The sequence below is a fragment of the Notechis scutatus genome, chromosome 1 (genome assembly GCF_049901735.1).
Source record: "Notechis scutatus isolate UNSWTSFEM ecotype Mainland chromosome 1, rNotScu1.2, whole genome shotgun sequence".
Taxonomy (NCBI): Eukaryota; Metazoa; Chordata; class Lepidosauria; order Squamata; family Elapidae; genus Notechis; species Notechis scutatus.
This window is the reverse complement of record NC_142009.1, coordinates 43,528,314-43,547,728: the sequence shown is the minus strand read 5'-3', so window position 1 is coordinate 43,547,728 and position 19,415 is coordinate 43,528,314. Positions and strand designations below refer to the sequence as shown.

The following is a 19,415-nucleotide window of genomic DNA, read 5'->3' as shown; positions in this document are numbered from 1 at the left end:
GAGAGCATTTGCACCAAGACAAATTCTTTGTGCGTCCAATCACACTTGGCCAATAAAGAATTCATTTCAATTCAAGTCAATTCAACTCTACTCTACTCTACTCTACTCTATTCTAATGAGGGGTCCTCAGTATTCTCTGAGCTTGGTAGTTTTCTTGTAGACATTTCATTACTCAAATTAGGTAACATCATCACTGCTGCAAGAAAACTACCAAGGTCAGAAAGCACCAAGGACCCCTCATTTCAACCCTGAGCTACAAATATTCTCCTTTATTGGTATCAATCTGATAATGCCGAATGGAGCAAAATCTTTTATCAAGGAGAGATATTTGTTAACAATGGACACACAAGGATGGAATTCAGGTGGGTTTATTAGATCAAGCATAGACAGACAGGTATTTCTGGTAACCCTTGACAGACTTTTGCTGATTAAGATAGATAATGAGGTCTTAAAGATTTGTTTCAGAGAATGAGGCGAGGTATGGGATGGAAGAGATTGTTGTATTTTAACAAGTTGCTAAAGTCATTGCTGAGACAATGAAGAAATTGACTTCTTTCTCTTTTCTTTTTTCTTCATACTTCTTAAATATATATATATACTTTGCATTAATTTCATCTGCACAATGTAATTTTTAATAAAATTATAAAAAAGAATTATTTTTCAACCTTATAAAACAATACCTTCTCATTATTCAAGCATACTAACTTCTTTCATTTTCTTATTTCATATTTAAGGTTTAATTCTCCACTATGTTGGAAAGGGTATGGTTCATTTTCTTATTCTTTTATATCACTGTCCATTTCTGGTTATCCATAGCCTTCCTTTTCATAGTGAATTATTGGTTTTGCTTGTTATTTTTAGGCCCGTGGAAGGTCTGAAATTAATTTACTCCTATGTTGCTTCCAGGGATTTTCTCCTCATGCTGGAGAAGATATTTGACACACTTTTGTGTCCCAGTAATCACTAATACATAAGACTGAAAGCTGATTCAAACAATTGAATTTCATGTTGAGTTACATTTATGTGGGATTAAGAAATATTATCATATTATTTACAGAACGTTATATAAAAATGATAAATGTTAAGAATTTTTCTGAGAAACATTCTTACATAGTTCTAATTTCTGTGCATGTTTATTTGCTCTGGTACTTTAATGTATTAACTATTGTTTAATATATGCCTTTTTTTTCCATTAAGAGTTAATGGAAAATTCTTCTAAAACAAATAGAGACACACACACATCAAATTTCGATCATCTATTTCTGTCATTTATATATTCGACTTACCGCCAAGCCAGCCTGCAGCATCAATGCTGAAGTGGAATATTCCTGCATGCAGCCCAGCACAGCACGCACACCGCCTTCTGTGGCAAAAAGGATTCGCCAGTCGTACTTTGCCATTAACACATAAAGCAGTCTTAATGCTGTCACCATCAACAATTTCTCCTTCAGCTGGTTGCTCAGCAGCTCCACCAGCATCTTCACCATCTTTTCTCTGAGGAGCACAAAAAGCTTTTAAAATCTATAGTTGTGTCTTTATAAGTGGCTGAGCAAATAAAAGTCCCAGGTGCTACCTCTAGTTTTTCCTAAGGAAAATAAAAAGGCCATTAAAACCAGATAAAAATCAAACCAGGAAAGTTGGAGTGGAGCTCCATGAAGAGAAGGCCACTACAAACTCAAAAACTATGTACAAAGGTATATTTCTGTGAAAGAGACAGAAATATATAATTATATATACAACTATCAAGGAATGATTCCAGACTTAACAACTATTGATAAGAAAGACAAAAAGATATGGATAGTGGAAGTGGATGGACCTGGAGACAACAGAAGAGAAGAAAAAGAACTGGAGAAAACCACAAGCTACAAAGACCACAAAGAAAAGTAGAATGACTGTGTTAAAAGAAAGCAAAGTTAATACCATGGAAGCACAGATAATTTAACTAAAGACACTATGTCTTTAGTTAAATTATCTGTACTTCCATGGTATTAACTGGTAATCCATGTTAATTAATGAAATACAGGACTACTCTAACTATTGCATATTGAAAGAAGAAAACTGACCTGATTGAGGGTCCACTTTCTACTTTAATAATTTGTCTTTCTTGACCAGGTTCATCTTCTAAGATCTTGATTATGAATCTGAGTCCAGCCACCTGTAGTGCAACCTCAGAACTAGATTTCTGTATTGTATCTACAATATCTGCAAGCTTCTCCAAGGAGTTCCTCTTTCCTGACACCTTTCCACTGAAGAAAGCTGATCAATATTAAAGGACAGATCAGTAAAATAGTCTCTTAGTAACTATCCAACTCCAAAATTTTTGTTAAACTTTTATTCTTAATTTCCCACAACAGTTTCTGATTTTTTCAACTCCATCCCCCCTACTTTCCTACAATTATTTGACTTAAATGAACTGATCTTTTTGGCATTTACCTTTAGCTTTTTCATCTGGTATGTCTGGAAAGTAAAGTCCTTCCACGTGAAGAAGTTTATTAATCAACTGTGTGTCAGTCTTCTCTGTTGTGGACAGCACTGGAGAAGACATTTCAGCAGAAAGGGATTCCTTTGGTTTTGGGGAAGCCATGGCTTCAGAAAAGCCACTATCTTTTGCAGAGGTCATGCCTCCACTTTGACAACCTTGTTCTGAACTTCCCTTGCTGAGGGTGTATTTGAGATAGATGTGGGAATTGTGGAGGTCATTTTGGGTGCAGCCTTGACAGTATTTGCTCAAGAGTGGCAGGAGTTTCTGAGCCAATTCTACTGATATTGACAGCTGAATCAGGCCCTCTTCATCTAGTTCAGACAGCTTAAAATACAAAAGACAATTTAGTAATCAGAAGTCTATATACATACTAGGGTTAGGGTTATATATATATACTAGGGAAGGAAAGAGCATATTTTGAGCAGTTGGAGGTATTTAAGCTTCTTGACCCTATGTAGAATCATGGAATCCAATGTATAAGAATCACTGGAAAGAATATGGAAAATTCTTTTCAGACTGTTTTTAACATTCATTAATTAAAATGGTAGTGGCAGGACATGGTCGTGATAAGAAGGTAAAAACATTACCGTTCTTACACTTAAGCCCAACCCCTTGTAAAATAGTGCATACTGATTCTTAGTCTGCAAAACTGTACCATGGGAATGTGGTCAGTCTGATTCTAACTTTCAGCAGTACAATTCTAAATGATATGGGGAACAAGCAATGTTTATGTCTTCATTAGGAAAAGAACACAGGAGCTGCTCTTCCTGCTTATCAGTTCACAGTTCTTAATTCCTAAGAAATAGGAATGGTTGGAGGTGCCATTGCATTTTTCTTAATGAGATAGCAATAGCACCTAGACTTATATACCGCTTCACAGTGCTTTACAGCCCTTTTTTAGTGGTTTACAGAGTCAGCATATTGCCCCCAACAATCTGGGTCCTTCTTTTACTGACTTCAAAAGGATGAAAGGCTGAGTCACCCTTGAGCCGTTCAGAATCAAACTCCTGGAGTGAGCAGTGAGTTAGATTGCAGTGCAGTACTGCATTCTAACCACCGCGCCACCATGGCTCAGATTTTCCTAGTCAGATGCTTGTTTCATCTTCTGTTCTCTTCCTCCCAAGTTAAATTTGTTCCGTTTACCTGTTCTTCATGATTCCCTTGGATGAATTGAACAATTTCCTGTTGTTCATGTTGTTCTAGCTTTTTAATGAAAAAAAGTAGCTCCCACCATTCAGCCCGGTTCAACATTCCAGAATTCTCATATAGCTGATCCACTAAATACGGCAGGCAGTAAAGTCCTCCAAGAGGTTTACAGTAAAAGGTCTGAGTAGCTGCAGAGGGAGGGAGAGAGAAAGCAAAAACAAACTTTGAACTCAAAGACTTGACTGTCATTTGCCTATAGCTTGAGAAAACAGGATAACATTTGGAATAGTTCCCAGCTCTGCAAAGAGGAGAGGTTATATGTACTACTCTCCCTTCTCCTTTCCAGTCCCCAATACCAGCAATTTCCATCATTCAAGATGGTCTTCCAACTCATCAGAGCAAATTTGGAGGGAGCATCAGGGAAGAAGGAATGAAGATTTCCAACTAATTTGCTAGCAGGATTCTTCCTCAAGAACTTCTCATTTGTAGACACTCTAGAATTCTACAGAAAAAATATGCTCAATCCTGATATTTGTTAAATTTATTTAGTGCCTATCTTACCATAGGGCTACAGACTCCTGTAAGCAAACAATTATTCAGTTGCAGAAGAATGTGAATTTTTCAACTAAAAATGCACAAGCCAGCTTGGTGACTTTGGGTCAGTTACTCTCTTTCAGCCCTCTCAATCACAGGGTTGCTATTGTGAGGAAAGTAGGAGGAAGTTGTGGTTGGATCACCTTACAGGAGAAATGGGCGACATAAAATAAATAATAAATATGTTCACCACCTTGTGTTATTTGTTAAAAGAATAAAGATGGGATAAATAAAGATGGGATAAAAATGAAATAATAGAATAAATAATAAAACAAAAAATAAATAAATCCATCTCTAATACAACTCAGAGAAAATAATATAGTGAAAAATGTAAGGCACAAAATAGCTGCTACTATTCAACTTTCAGTATTTCACCGTATTTCATTTCTTCAGATGACAATGGATAAGGCTGCAGACCTAAGATTATCTAATAATAAGTATCATCTTTGATTTTAATCCCAATAATAATCTACAATCTGACCTAAAGTGTAACATTAGCCAAGTAAACTTTTTTCTCTCTGTAAACACATCTAACATTTATTATCTCACTAGTTAAAAAGAAGCAACAACAATGAATTCATAGCATGCAATAATTCAAACTAAAACTACACATAATTTAGTTTGTAAGCACCTCTAATCTCACCTGTGGGTAGTTTCAGATTCTCTGTTAAACTAGATACTTTTTCTTGTGCTGCATCCTCTTCATTTTGCTCCCCAGAGCCAATAATTTCTATCATGTGCCAGTGTACCCAGTAAGTCTGGCCAGTAGACTGCCACAAAACCTGTGAAACAATGAACTGCATAGTTAAAGCCACCTGTTCCCTCAAATTCTCCATGCCATGAAATAGAAGCTCTGAAATAAAGAAAAACAAACACTACCCAGCTTGTATGGGACAGAAGTACTTACAATTTCATTTATGTTAGTGATCAAAATAAACTGAATCACTTTTTAATATCAGTAAATGATATAGTTTGGTCCGGTGATTAAGGCATCAGGCTAGAAAGCAGGAGACTGTGAGTTAGTCCTGCCTTACCCATGAAAGCCAGGTGGGTGTCTTTGGATCAGTCACTCTCTCCCAGCCCAAACCACCTCATAGGGTTTTTGTTGTGGGTGGGGGGATAGGAGGAGGAGGAAGAAGTGTTGGACAAGTTTGTTGCCTTGAGTTACAGTATTTGTAAAAATCATAAAGGCATAATACATACAGATAAATAAATAAAAACCAGTACTGCAATATTTAAAGGGAACCAATTTTAGGAAAGGTAGATTAGGCAGCACATTATCTTATTTCCACCACAACAGGTTTTTGGAGGTTTTGGTTTTTTGTTTTTTTTTAATTAAGGGCATATGGTCTCCTAGCAGTAATCAAGCAATTGAGTTAACTCGATATGATAGTAGTCACATAACAGCATTGTATTTTTTAGAACAGCACTAAGAAAGCATAAAATCAGTTTCTCCCTATCAAATTGGTATCCTACAATTAGCAATCACTCTCTCTTCTGACCAACTCATCAGATGAATTGCCCACCGCATTATAGGCTGACCAGCAGTTTCTCTTTACTACTTCTAAAATCTGGAGCATTTCTTCCTGCAGCACATTCTTAAGGATAAGAGCATCATTAAATAAAGTACATTATATTCATCTTTCTTGAGAAGACGCATTGCTCATGTTAAGCTCATAAATGTCACAATGCACCATTATACAGTTTCATTTTAAATGCATTCCTGTACAATTCATTCAGTACCCATTCAGTATTCCTGTTTAATTCTTTCCAAATCATCATAATCCCAGTGGATATTATTTGTCAAGACTTTTTGTCAGTAATTGCTTCTTTCAATTCTTGTAACCTCAGTGGTGATACTTACCCTTCCAGATATCAGCCTCTTTTCCAATTGCCTCATTATCTATAGCTCTAGCCTCATTATTAGTAGTTCTAATAAACATTTTTACTTTACTTCATCTAATATTGAATGATTTACTTTTCTTGCAGTCTAAGGCATTACAAAATTTTCTTTGGTACATTTCAAAAGCACCATGGTGGCGCAGTAGTTAGAATGCAGTATTGCGGGCTCATTTTACCAGAGTCAGGAGTTCGATCCTCAGTGGCTTTAGACTGACTCAGTCTTGCATCCTTCTGATGGCGACGAGAGCCCAGAATGCTAGGAGCAATATGCTGACATTTGTAAACAGAGAGTGCTGTAAAGCACTATGGAGTAGTATATAAACCTAAGTGCTAATGCCATCCATTTTTCTTCATTGAACAGTTTTTGATGATTCAGCTTTCTCAATCTCATGTATGTAATAAAAGTCACCTAGTTCATGGCAGCATATGGGTTAAAAATTGTACCCAATACATTAAAACAAATAGCAATAACCAAAGTTTCAGGCAACTTTAACATGTTTTCACTTAGGGATACATTCCTAAACCAGAGCCTGTGGGGGGAAAAAGCCAGGTCTTCAAGTCCTGTTTAAAAAAAAGCAGCAGAGCCAGGGCAACTTGAATCTCCAGGGAGATACTATTCCAGAGGGTAAGCAGTGCAACAGAGAAGGCATCTCCTAGGTCCTATCAGATGACATGGCTTTAAAAGATGGGATTTGATCATGCCTACTCTTCTCAATCTTATTGGACAGGAAGAGACAATGAGAGACAAGTACTGCTGCAAATAGCCTGGCCCGTATGCCATGAAGGGCTTTATAAACAACAAGCATTGGTTGAATTGCAGCTGGCTGCTCCTTTAATAATAAAAATGGGTGGTTTTTTTTTTAACTTTTATACCAAACAGTATTACAAAACCAAACTACCCAGACACTGGAGGAATTCAAAGAAAGCTCTACCCCTCAACCTACCTGCACAGGAGGCATTCCACTATTGCTCTGACGAAATTCACCCTCATCCCCAGCATCAATCTCCTCGTATTCTTCCAGCATCCGCACAGTCATTCCTGGCTTGAGATTCTCCTGCACATACTCAACATAGCTGCTGCGACTGGAAAAGTCTGACAGAGTCATAAATGGTAGGTTTTCCTTTTTTCTTGGTGAAGGGTTGGAAGTTACTAAAGGTACCTGAACAGCAGTACAAGTGGAACCCTTGGGCTGGAAGATGGATCGAATAATTCGAGGCTGGGCATTCGTCAGAGACAGAAGTTCCCTTTCTTGGCTGCGATCCCAGCCCATGACCCGGACTAGCTCTGAAATCAGGTTAGCCATGGCCATGCTGAAATCAAATTCTCGCTGTACCCGGCTTTTTTCCGCGAAGGTTGAACTGGGTGCTGAAGAGTCCTGATGATCCCCTCCCAGCTCTGTGGTACTGTTTAACTTGTCCATGAGGGAAGTGACACACAGGTAACGTTTCACTAGAGAAAACAGCAGCTTCCCTGGAATCTGAAATAAATACAGCTTATCATGATAACTAAAAAAAAATGTTCTACAATTCTATCCCAGTAAGCAATACAGTTGGATTCCAAGAAAGGCGTAGGTCAGGGGTGTTAAATTCACAATGACACACTGTCGTCACGTGACATATCTCAACTTTTCCCCCTTCGCTAAACCAGGGGTGGGCGTGACCAGCATGTGATGCCTCCAGCCCTCGAGTTTGACACCCCTGGCTTAAGTAATGGAATTATCTCCAAATATTGTGGATCATTTCCATCAACCCTAGACAAATTGTCAAATTCCATGTGAAATTATACAGGCAGTCCTTGTTTAACATCCATTTGTTCAGCCACCATTCAAAGCTACAAAGGTATTGAATGAGGAGAACTTACAACGGGTCCTCATAGCTGCGATTATAATCCAGGCACTTGGCAACCAGCTCACAATTACATCGTTGTAGCATCCCGCAGTCAAGTGATCACCGTTTAGAACATTCACTGCTACCTTCCAACAAGCGAAGTCAATGAGGAAGCCAACAGGTGGTCACAAGTGGTGATTACATGACTGTAGTATGTTGCAACTGCCTGTTATTCACCTAACAGCAACTGGGACTACTGAAACTGCTGCCATAAATTGGTACAGTCACATATTACATTTTACAACTGCATTGCTTAGCAACAGAGTTTACAGTCCCAATTACATTAATAAACAAGAATTATCTGTACTATAAAACATCTGGATAGCAAAAATCCCAGGTTCATTACATATCACATATTAGTTTCCAGTAAGTGAATAGTGACCATTGCATTTTTTATATACACTGCTCAAAAAAATAAAGGGAACACAAAAATAAGACATCCTAGATCTGAATGAATGAAATATTCTTATTAAATACTTTGTTCATTACATAGTTGAATGTGCTGACAACAAACTCACACAAAAATTATCAACGGAAATCAAATTTAGCAACCCATGGAGGTCTGGATTTGGACTTACACTCAAAATTAATGGAAAAAAACATTACAGGCTGATCCAACTTTGATGTAATGTCCTTAAACAAATCAAAATGAGGCCCATAAAATTAAAAAAGAACAAGAAAAGAGAACGATCGTAGCTCTCCAAGATCAGGAAGGGAAATTATGCACGCAGACCCAAGAAAAGAAAGAAATTGCTAAGGAGTTTTTTATGAAATTGTATAAACAGGAAGAAATACCAGAAGAATCTATTGATCAATATTTGAATGAAAAGAACTTGCCCGAAATTACTGATGAAGAGAAACAAAATTTGAATAATAAAATATCTATAAAAGAAATTAGGAAGGCAATTGGAACACAAAAAGCAAATAAGACCCCTGGCCCAGATGGAATTCCTTCGGAATTCTATAAGGAATTCCAAGAAACAACAGAGGAGATATTGGTGGACTTGTACAATGAAGCCCTGGAGAATGCTAACATGCCTAAATCATGGTTGGAAGCATATATTATCCTTATTTATAAAGAACAATCAGACCCACAAAAAATTCAAAACTATAGACCAATATCACCTTTAAATGTAGATTACAAAATAATGGCTACAATATTGGCGGAAGGATTAAAGAGAGTATTAAGTAGAATTATCCACACTGATCAGAACAAATACAAGAACCATTATGGATATATTAGAATATTATGAAGTACACTCAACCAAGACAATGGCATTGATATTTTTAGACGCCCAGAAGGCTTTTGACAACCTGAATTGGAACTTCCTTATTAAACAACTGATAGGCATGAAATTTGGTGAAAATTTTATAGGATTTATTAAGACAATTTATAACATGCAAACCACAAAAATATTAATAAATGGGGAAAATACAGACACCATAAAAATAAATAAGGGAGTAAGACACGGCTGCGCCCTAGCTCCTCTACTATATATATTGGCAGAAGAGACTCTCTTAGCACAAATTAGGCAAAATCAAGAGATTAGAGGACTAAAAATTAAAAAAGAAGAATATAAACTCCAGGCATTCGCCGATGATATGGCATCTATATTAGAAGAACCCTTAGAAACGAGCTCTATACTACTAAGAGAAATAGAAGAATATGGAAAGGTGGCAGGGTTAAAAATTAACAAAGAAAAAACAAAAGTGTTAACAAAAAACTGTACAAAGGAGCAGAAGGAAAAACTGGCAAATAAATTAGGTATGCAGGTGGTAAATAAAGTAAAATACTTAGGGATCTGGTTGACTGCTAGATGTTCGTCAATTAAAAAAGATAACTATGATAAGTTAATAACGCAAATAATTAAAGATTTAGATAATTGGGCCAAATTGCAGTTATCGCTATTGGGACGTATTTCGACAGAAAAAATGAATATTTTGCCAAAACTGTTGTTCCTGTTTCAGACAGTGCCAGTCAAGTTGGAAAAGAATTTTTTTGTAGAATTAAACAAATGTATATCTAAATTTATATGGCAGAGGAAAAAACCCAGAGTGAAATATAAATTATTACAGGATGCCAAGAAAAAAGGAGGATTTAGCCTTCCAGATTTTGAATTATATTATGATGCTGCTATAGTAAACTGGCTTAAGGATTGGGTTAAATTACAAAATAGAAGGTTATTAGTATTAGAAGGTTTTGATCTCCAACTTGGCTGGCACACCTTCATGTGGGATGGAAAATCTAAACAACATTCATATTTCCAAAGGCACCATGTAAGAAATGTGTTGTTCAATATCTGGGGAAAGATTAAAAAAAACCACTACCCAAAGGTTCCATTGTGGCTATCTACATTGGAATCAGTCACATATCCAAATCTATTGGATTATGAAAATATTGTCAGGTATAAAGATTTACTATATGATACTGGAGATCTTAAAAATAGGAACCAAATACAAATTCAAGGAAAGGAGATAGCATGGTGGCTCTTTGCACAAATACAAAGCCACTATAAAAAAGATAGAGAACAATTGGCTTTAATATGATCCCAGAAGAATTAGATAAAATATGGCTAGGAGAGGAAAAGAAAACAATCAGTAAAACATATAAATATCTTTTGGATTACAAATTAAAAGAAGAAATAGTCACAGAATCTATGATAATTTGGGCTAAAAACATGGGTCATAGTATTGAATTAGATAAGTGGGAACATATCTGGCAAACAAATTACAAATTAACCATGTCAGTCTCATATAAAGAAAACTTATATAAAATGGTTCATCGCTGGCACTTACCTCCTGCGAGACTGGCTAAGATGTTCCCCAACCTACCACCCAACTATGCACAAGGAACATATTGCCCATGTGCTCAGAAGTTTTGGAGAAATATTAGAAATTGGATTTTAAATGTAACAAAACAAAATTTAAAACTTGAACTCGAAACCTTTCTGTTAAGTATGATAGATTTAAACATGGAGAAAAAATATCAATATTTAATTTTGCACATCATAACTGCGGCCAGAATAACCTATGCACAAAACTGGAAACTGTCTTTCATTCCTTCAGAGGATATGGTAATTAAAAAAATACATGAATGCACTGAGATGGATAGCCTAGCCAAATTGTTAAAAAATAAACAAGATAGCGACTATTATGAAATATGGAACATTTGGTATGATTGGTTAAGTAAAAGGTAATATTTGATATTTGGATAAGTTATGGAAATGACAGAAGACTGCATTTAATTATAAACTATATAAATTAAAACATTAAAAGAACGAAGGAGTTATTGTAACAAGGCAGATCATGTCAATGATAAAGATTAAAAAAAAATTAACCATTGCTCTATATATGCTGTAAAATGTATATATGTATATATATGTACATGTATGTGTGTGTGTGTGTGTGTGTGTGTATATTTGTCTGTTTTAAATGTATGTCAAATAAATGTTTTTTTCTAGAATAAATTTTTTTAAAAAAATTAAAAAAACAAAACAAAACGAGGCTCAGTAGTGTGTGTGGCCTCCATGTGCCTGTATGACCTCCCTACAACTCCTGGGCATGCTCCTGATGAGGTGGCGGATGATCTCTTGAGGGATCTCCTCCCACACCTGGACCAAAGTATCCCCCAACTCCTGGACAGTCTGTGGTGCAATGTGGCGTTGATGGATGGCGTGAGACATATGTCCCAGATGTGCTCAATTAGATTCAGGTCTGGGGAACAGGCGGGCCAGTCCATAGCATCAATGCCTTAGTCTTGCAGGAACTGCTAACACACTCCAGCCACATGAGGTCTAGCATTGTCTTGCATTAGGAGGAACCCAGGGCCAACCGCACCAGCATATGGTCTCACAAGGGGTCTGAGGATCTCATCTTGGTACCTAATGGCAGTCAGGCTACCTCTGGCGAGCACATGGAGGGCTGTGCGGCACCCTAAAGAAATGCCACCCCACACCATTACTGATCCACTGCCAAACTGGTCATGCTGGAGGATGTTGCAGGCAGCAGAACATTCTCCACGGCATCTCCATTCCCTGTCACGTCTGTCACATGTGCTCAGTGTGAACCTGCTTTCATCTGTGAAGAGCACAGGGCGCCAGTGAATTTGCCAATCTTGGTGTTCTCTGGCAAATGCCAAACATCCTGCATGGTGTTGGGCTGTAAGCACAACCCCCACCTGTGGATGTCGGGCCCTCATACCACCCTCATGGAGTCTGTTTCTGACCATTTGAGCAGCCACATGCACATTTGTGGCCCGCTGGAGGTCATTTTGCAGGGCTCTGGCAGTGTTCCTCCTGTCCCTCCTTGCACAAAGGCGGGGGTAACGGTCCTGATACTGGGTTGTTGCCCTCCTACGGCCTCCTCCACATCTCCTGATGTACTGGCCTGTCTCCTGGTAGCGCCTCCATGCTCTGGAAACTACGCTGACAGACACAGCAAACCTTCTTGCCACAGCTCGCACTGATGTGCCATCCTGGATGAGCTGCACTACCTGAGCCACTTGTGTGGGTTGAAGACTCCGTCTCATGCTACCACTAGAGTGAAAGCACCGCCAGCATTCAAAAGTGACCAAACCATCAGCCAGAAAGCATAGGAACTGAGAAGTGTCTGTGGTCACCACCTGCAGAACCACTCCTTTATTGGGGATGTCTTGCTAACTGCCTATGCTTTCCACCTGTTGTCTATTCCATTTGCACAACAGCATGTGAAATTGATTGTCAATCAGTGTTGCTACCTAAGTGGACAGTTTGATTTCACAGAAGTGTGATTGACTTGGAGTTACATTGTGTTGTTTAAGTGTTCCCTTTATTTTTTTGAGCAGTGTATTTATATATTTACTTGGAGAGGGGATTATATGGCCAACCCCATGAATGCTGCATGACTACCAACAGTCAATTATATCAATATAATAAACCTATATAAATCAATCAAATAAAAAATCTGAGTTAAAAATCAAAATACTATAATTAAGACACCACATAACAAATCACCCACACCAACCACATCCATACAGTTTGGCACCCAGAGAAAATTCAAGCCATTTCAGCTAAGGCCCTGTTCCATAGGGCAGGTGCAATTCCTTAGTCCCACAAGGTAGCACTGTTCAAGAAAGACCTGTCAGGTGGGCAGAGACTCTCAGAGAAAGGCAGCCCCACAAATGCATGTACTTTAAAGGCAATCATCACCTTGAATTGCACATAGAAGCATCCTGAGAGCCAGTGCTGCATCTAAAATGATGATATAACCTAGGCAAACCCTATGCACGCAAAACTGTCTAGGCCGCTGAATGTTTTTCAAGAACAGCCCTGTGTAAAACATTTGCAGTAATCCAGTCGACAAATGAAAAACGTGAGGGATAGCAAGTAGGATTTCTGGTACAAGAATAGGTACAATTGGTCATCATCTCATGAATGTGATTTCCCCTAACTGATTTTAGACTACCCTTCTTTCATGAGACATTCATATATAGCCTTATCTTTTGCAAACACCTCTTTAAAAAGAAATCTTGATACCCATATCAATGCCAACCCAAAGGCTAGTACCTGAGGAAGATGAATCCCTTCAAAGGACATACAGTGCTCTTCAGAGGATGTAGTCTCAGCAAAAAGCTCCAACAGAGTATAACGACTGTCAAAATCCATGTGCTGTTCAATGCCATCTTGCTGGCTCAGGGACAAAAGAACATAGGCTCGACTTCCTGAAACCAAAATAGCCATGCTTAATGTGATCCTTCACTAAATTTTATTTCTCCAAGATTACCTATTTGCATACTGAAAATCTATTCAGCTCTAGACATGCAGTATATTAAAATATTTGACATAGCAGAGAACTGAAGGTATGTCATAAATACAGATCATATAATTTACATGAAATTGGTAAGACTAATATTTATGGTAAACATCCTATTTTTCACAATATTTTAGATAATCATCTAGCAATGATGACTAAGACAAATGGCATTGCAATCAATCCTCTTAAAATCATGTCATAATACCACTTTAATACCAAAATACCATAATAGCATTTCAAATATGCTAGTCTAATGTTTCAATATTTCAAATATACTGGTCTCATGTTTACAAATTTGTTTTCTTAATTTCAAGAGCTCAGTTATTTCCTCATAGATGACATTAGAGATAGCTAATACCCTAAGAGGAAACTAACTTGTTAAATGAACTGAGAAACTTAATAGCTCCAATGTCCTCTTCATAGTTAAAATAGCATGTCCAAAAGACACAATATGCTGAGATTTGTAGGTGGAGTGGACTTTGTGCTTGAGGTAGGAAAAAAAATTAAATTTTGATTTCAGCAGCCAGCCAATTATTCTAAGTTTATGCCGCATTTATTTGTTCATTTTTTTAAAAAAAATGAGTCATTTTTGGGGCTGTATGAATGGGGCTGCAAAAATGCCCTATTCACTTATAAAGACTGTTGAAATGGTGCCATGATCACATGTGAAAAACAGCCATTCACGAAAATGAGAAAGGATTTTTTTCCCCCACCAATGAGAAACTGTTGCCTTCAAGTTCCAGCAGTTTAGATGAAAAACTATATTTGTAACTAATATTTTTGTATCACTGCTAAATAATCTATTGTTCAAAAACATGTACTGTAATTGAATGGGTAAAGAGCCAATTTGGGAGCGGCCCCAGAATAGACACTGGATTCAAAAGGCCCTATTCGTGATTAACTTTTTCCATTAATTCCAACAATTTTATTCACATCTTGAGTAAGCATATGGATTTGCTGGGTGACTTGGCCCAATCGCTCTCTCTCAGCCCTAGGAAGAAGGCAATGGGAAATCTCTTATGAAATCTTGCCAAGAAAATTGTAGGGACATGCCCGAGCAGTTGCCAGGAATCGAGGCTGATTTGAAGACACTGAAACTAAAAAACAAATGCTTACAGAGCAGATAGCAGCAAAGAACTCACTGGAGTTCTGCACCATTTCTTTGTTGTTATAAAAATTATTGAACCTGTTCATTAGCAGAGTGGAAAGATATGCCAAGTAGGAAAAGTTTTGATTTTTTTTCCAGGATAATATACCTTGATACATCTCTCAAATATGACAAGACTCAAAAACAGTTTGAATTACTGCAAGAAAGATCATACACCTCATTAGGCTAACTCACCTGCATCATGAGAAGCCAAAGCTCTCAGCATCTTGCCAGCACTACGACGAATTTGCTTCTCCTCATGACATAACATCTTCATCAGTAGGTCTAAAGCACCTGTTTCCTTAAAGACACCTGTCAATGAGCCAATGCTGGCATAAGCACTGAGCACATGGACAGTATTAAGGATGGAGGACTCTGGACCACTTGTCCTGGCCATCTGTCGATTAGCACGCTGTACCAGGTTCCTGACGTCAGCCTTCATTTCATGCAAGGAAGCTTCATCTACTGTAACATCAGATGGGAATGTGCTAGGTGATTTCTCCTCCTTTACTCGCTGCCCCTCAGGCTTCCTCTTGCCCAATAGTGTAGGGCAATTAGCATAAACTTCTTCTGCTGACATCCACATAAGAATGTTATCCATTTTGTTCTCAGTTGAAGCAGCATGGGTGGTGGTATTTTCTACATTGTCATCTAAACTCAGGATGCTCCAGCGAATCAAATATTCAGTACGTCCATCCTGTCCACGACGTTGGCGGATTAGCTCCTCAGCATAAGCTTGTAGTTTTGGCCCAAGATTTCCATTCCTCTTTTCACCCACCATGATGGAAAATATGTCTATGAAAAAAGTGTAAGAAGTTAAAAGTGCAACTTAAAAAATACCAAGAAAACCAAGTAAGGAATTTTCAAATAATTAACATTCACTTATTATATGGAGAAGCATTCATTTATTTCAAATGCATAAGTAACTTTGCTGCAAAACACATCAGAGGTATGTATCCCTTCGGATTAAAAAGACATTATCTATAAGATTTCTCATTTTTTTCTCTTATATAAACATTTTGCTTTGAACAAGCTAATAAGTTCTTTTAATTTCTATCCTGGAACTCTAGAGTAACAAACCATTTTGCATTATTTTTTAAAGAAATATTTGGCATAATTAGAGTAATAGCAACTGTTACCCTGAAAAATCTCATTGTTAACTTTCTTCTAAGAAAGTACACAATTGTATGAAGCCGATTCTTCCTCTTTCTGGCTCATTTAAATTTCATTTAATTAATTAATTTTGGATTAGAAAATACACAGCAACTTCAAAAGCTGAAAATATACTTAAGAACTCCAGTAAAATGGCACTGAGGAAGTTGTCTAAGAGGGGCACTTTTGCTTTTCCAATTTTGATGATTCAGTTTGTTTAACCTGAAATCTTCCCACTACCTTTTTTATTTTACTTCACTTCTGCTATCCCCATTGAAGTCACAGACCCACCCAGATTACTAATTTTACTACCTAGTCTACTAAGGCAAATGGAATTTAGCAACAGTGATTTGACATTTAAGAAAAGAACAAAGAAAAACCTTTAAAGACCCCTGTCTGGACCTACAGGAGGAACAATGAATAGTTTGGAGTTTCTCATGATGTTTTGACTATTTTTTGTTCATTTTACTTTGGCTTGATTTTAAAGCAGTGGTTTTTAAACTGGGCTAATTACTCCAAAGAGATAATTTGGCTATATCCTGGGGGTAATGGAGCAATTTGTAATTGTTTGGGAGTCTAGGATACATTTTGAGACTATTGCTGCTGAGACACTTCTGTAAAACAGAGTCTGGTTTGTTTTTTGTATAGATCAGGGGTCCCCAACCACCGGTCCGCGGAACAACTCCTACCGGTCCGCGGCTTGCTGGGCGCCGCCATCTTTTTTTTAATGAAAAAGTGCTTCCGGTGAGCTTTTCCGGTAGAAAGCTCACCGGAAGCACGTTTCATCAAAAAGATGGCGGCGCCAGCGCTCGTGAGCCATTTCTACCCGGAAAGCTCATCGAGCGCTGGCGCTTCCATCTTTTTGATGAAAACGTGCTTCCGGTGAGGTCACCGGAAGCACTTTTTCATCAAAAAAAGATGGCGGCGCCCAGCTGATGCCGGTACCGGGCCGCGGCGTCAAAAAGGTTGGGGATCACTGGTATAGATAATGCCATTATTTAAGATGGGGGGAAAGGATGATTCGGTCAATTTAAAAATCATTGCTTTTGACAGCTAAATTGTAGATTATGTTTAATAGACAAAATTGTGTCACAATTACGGTGGCTGAAGGGGAAAAAGTACACTACTATACTATTTGTTGAATGGTTCCAGCTGACAGAGAGGAATATTCAACACTAAACTTAATGAAGTGGCACTTAATATGGAGGATAGATTAACATATAAGAAGAAATAAGGACTTCCACTAACAATGGAACATATGGCTCAAATCTGTACTCCTTAAAGCTTGGAGACAGCTGGTGGGTATGTAGTCATAAGACTGAGAAGCAAATTCTGCACTGCACATTCATATCCCGTACTTCTATTTCCTCAGCTGAGTGCTTTGAACTTTGAACTTCAATAGAAAGGGGTCACTTAATCCCATACATCAGATGGAATCAGGAATTTGGAATATCATGAGAATCATGGCCAACAAATTTAATAAAGAATAAAATAGTATCAAAAATTAAGAAACAAAATGTACAGAGATGGTTATAGCATAAAAATATATTACAAACAAGGATGATGCATTGGATGGCTACTCAACTGCTTTGGCATCTCATTAGTTCCTCAGGGATATCTATGATTAGCTCTATACCTGTGCTTCGCTACGAAACTATGTGATGGGGCTTAATTTTGGGGGAGGAAAATAAGGGGGTAAAATTGTGCCGCTGCCTACCAGGATCCATCGGTATTTATATGGCTAGCATCCTGTCAGTGTGTGAGTTGAGAGCTCTTTGGAAACTGAAACAGTATTTGCTGTGTGAGCAAGAAAGACAGCAATGAGCCTGGGTGTGGCTTATCTCAACCGTTCTGTACTAAAGCTGCTTGTTGCTGTGAAACTAAAACTGAAACTTAAACTCCTCTCCTCTGCTTGTTTTGCATTTGGAAGAGATTTCTTTTCAGGTGGGGAGGGGGAGAAGAACTTCTTAGTATCAGAGCGTGTTAATAATTTCGAAAAATCCTCTCTTAGTGAGCACCTAGAAGGCAAGAGGTGCCAAATTTCAAGTTTGTAGGCTTCACTGTTCTGGAGATTTTGTGATGATGAGGGGTATTTCGCTTTTACATATATAGATTAGGTACTCCATATTTTAAACTGCATTTATCTAAACTAGCTCAAATTTCAAAAGCCAGTAGAGAGACAGACATTTGGTTTGCCAAAGAGACCCAATTAAGGAAAAGCAAAGATTCATATGAATAGTACAGCAAATGATGTAAGAAATATAATTTACAAACTCATGAACCTATAGGAAATAAACCCATCTCCTCTACTCTTAGCAGCATGGGTTCAAGAAGGATTTTTGCACATCCAGTCAGTGAATGTCTGATACCAACATGAATGGAAAACCTTTCTGCCTCTATTCATCCTTTCATCTGGCAAACGGAGCTGGATGGGGGCGGGGGAGGGGGAAACCTCGCAGCCATTGATACGCTGTCTTTACACAGTAGTAGATGCAATGCGAGGACGTAATATACGAAATAGATTCTGACTCATCAAACGAAGCAAAAAAAAAATGTACGCCTGTATTTAAAAAAAACAAACTTTTGCTCTTTCGTTTTCAGTAGGAATTTTCATCACGCTCCCTTTTTGTTCCCGTATTCAGAGAAACCTCCCAGCCCGCGCCCGTTATCAAGAGGAAAACGAGCAATGTTTTAAGTTTCCGTTTTCACACACTCCTTCTTTAATGGGAAAAGGAAGGAAGGAGGAAGGGAGGGAAGGAGGAAAAGGGCGGGAAAAGCGGAAGAAAGGAAAGGAACCACTACCACCCTCGGCTGCACACAGCCAGGAGCCGTTTTGCGTGCCTAACCCTGAAGGTCGCCCAGCGGAGACCATCTTAGAAACAAGCAACGGGGGAGGAACGAAAGCCGGGAAAGAAAGCGAGCCGCCTCTGGTACGCCCCCCACCCTCCCCATTCCTTACCCGACTCTCGAGGGCAGCAACGCGCCTCTCCCAGCTCCGCCTGCTCCTTCTGCCGGCCACTTCTGCCGCTTCGCGAGTTCCGGGTGATTAGAACGCATGCGCAACACTCCCCACCCCCACCCCCCGTGCACGCACGGATCCGACTCTTGTAGGCTCTCTTCCGTCGGCCGTTCTACGGATCCACGCGAGGGACATTTTGGGAGCGGTTTAGAAGGAGGGGGCGAGGGTAGAACGTGGAAGGAAATGGTCTTGATGAGTCAGTTCTTCCTCAGTACTTCGCTCTGTCCGGGCTGCTGTTGCTGAAAAGAAGCGTGCGCGCTGCCGGGCGCGGCCGTCCCCGCTGAAAAAGGCTATGG

At 38.6% G+C, this 19,415-nt stretch overlaps 1 protein-coding gene across 2 annotated transcripts in view; it reads right to left on the bottom strand.

Moving 5' to 3' along the window:
- Positions 1-19,151, bottom strand: part of LOC113422690 (cullin-9-like) — a 51,188-nt gene extending 32,037 nt beyond the window's left edge. The window contains exons 1-9 of one of the 2 annotated variants that reach the window (XM_026683814.2): positions 19,060-19,151; positions 15,144-15,743; positions 13,555-13,709; positions 7,069-7,602; positions 4,866-5,004; positions 3,626-3,816; positions 2,434-2,806; positions 2,064-2,256; positions 1,287-1,494 (exon numbers count right to left, since the gene is read on the bottom strand). In XM_026683814.2, coding sequence (XP_026539599.2) covers positions 1,287-1,494; positions 2,064-2,256; positions 2,434-2,806; positions 3,626-3,816; positions 4,866-5,004; positions 7,069-7,602; positions 13,555-13,709; positions 15,144-15,729 — 2,379 coding nt within the window. In that variant the 5' untranslated portion in view covers positions 15,730-15,743; positions 19,060-19,151. The remainder of the gene's footprint in view (positions 1-1,286; positions 1,495-2,063; positions 2,257-2,433; positions 2,807-3,625; positions 3,817-4,865; positions 5,005-7,068; positions 7,603-13,554; positions 13,710-15,143; positions 15,744-19,059) is intronic. The other variant, XM_087962587.1, reaches the window with a different exon arrangement.
- Between the last annotated feature and the right edge of the window lie 264 nt (positions 19,152-19,415).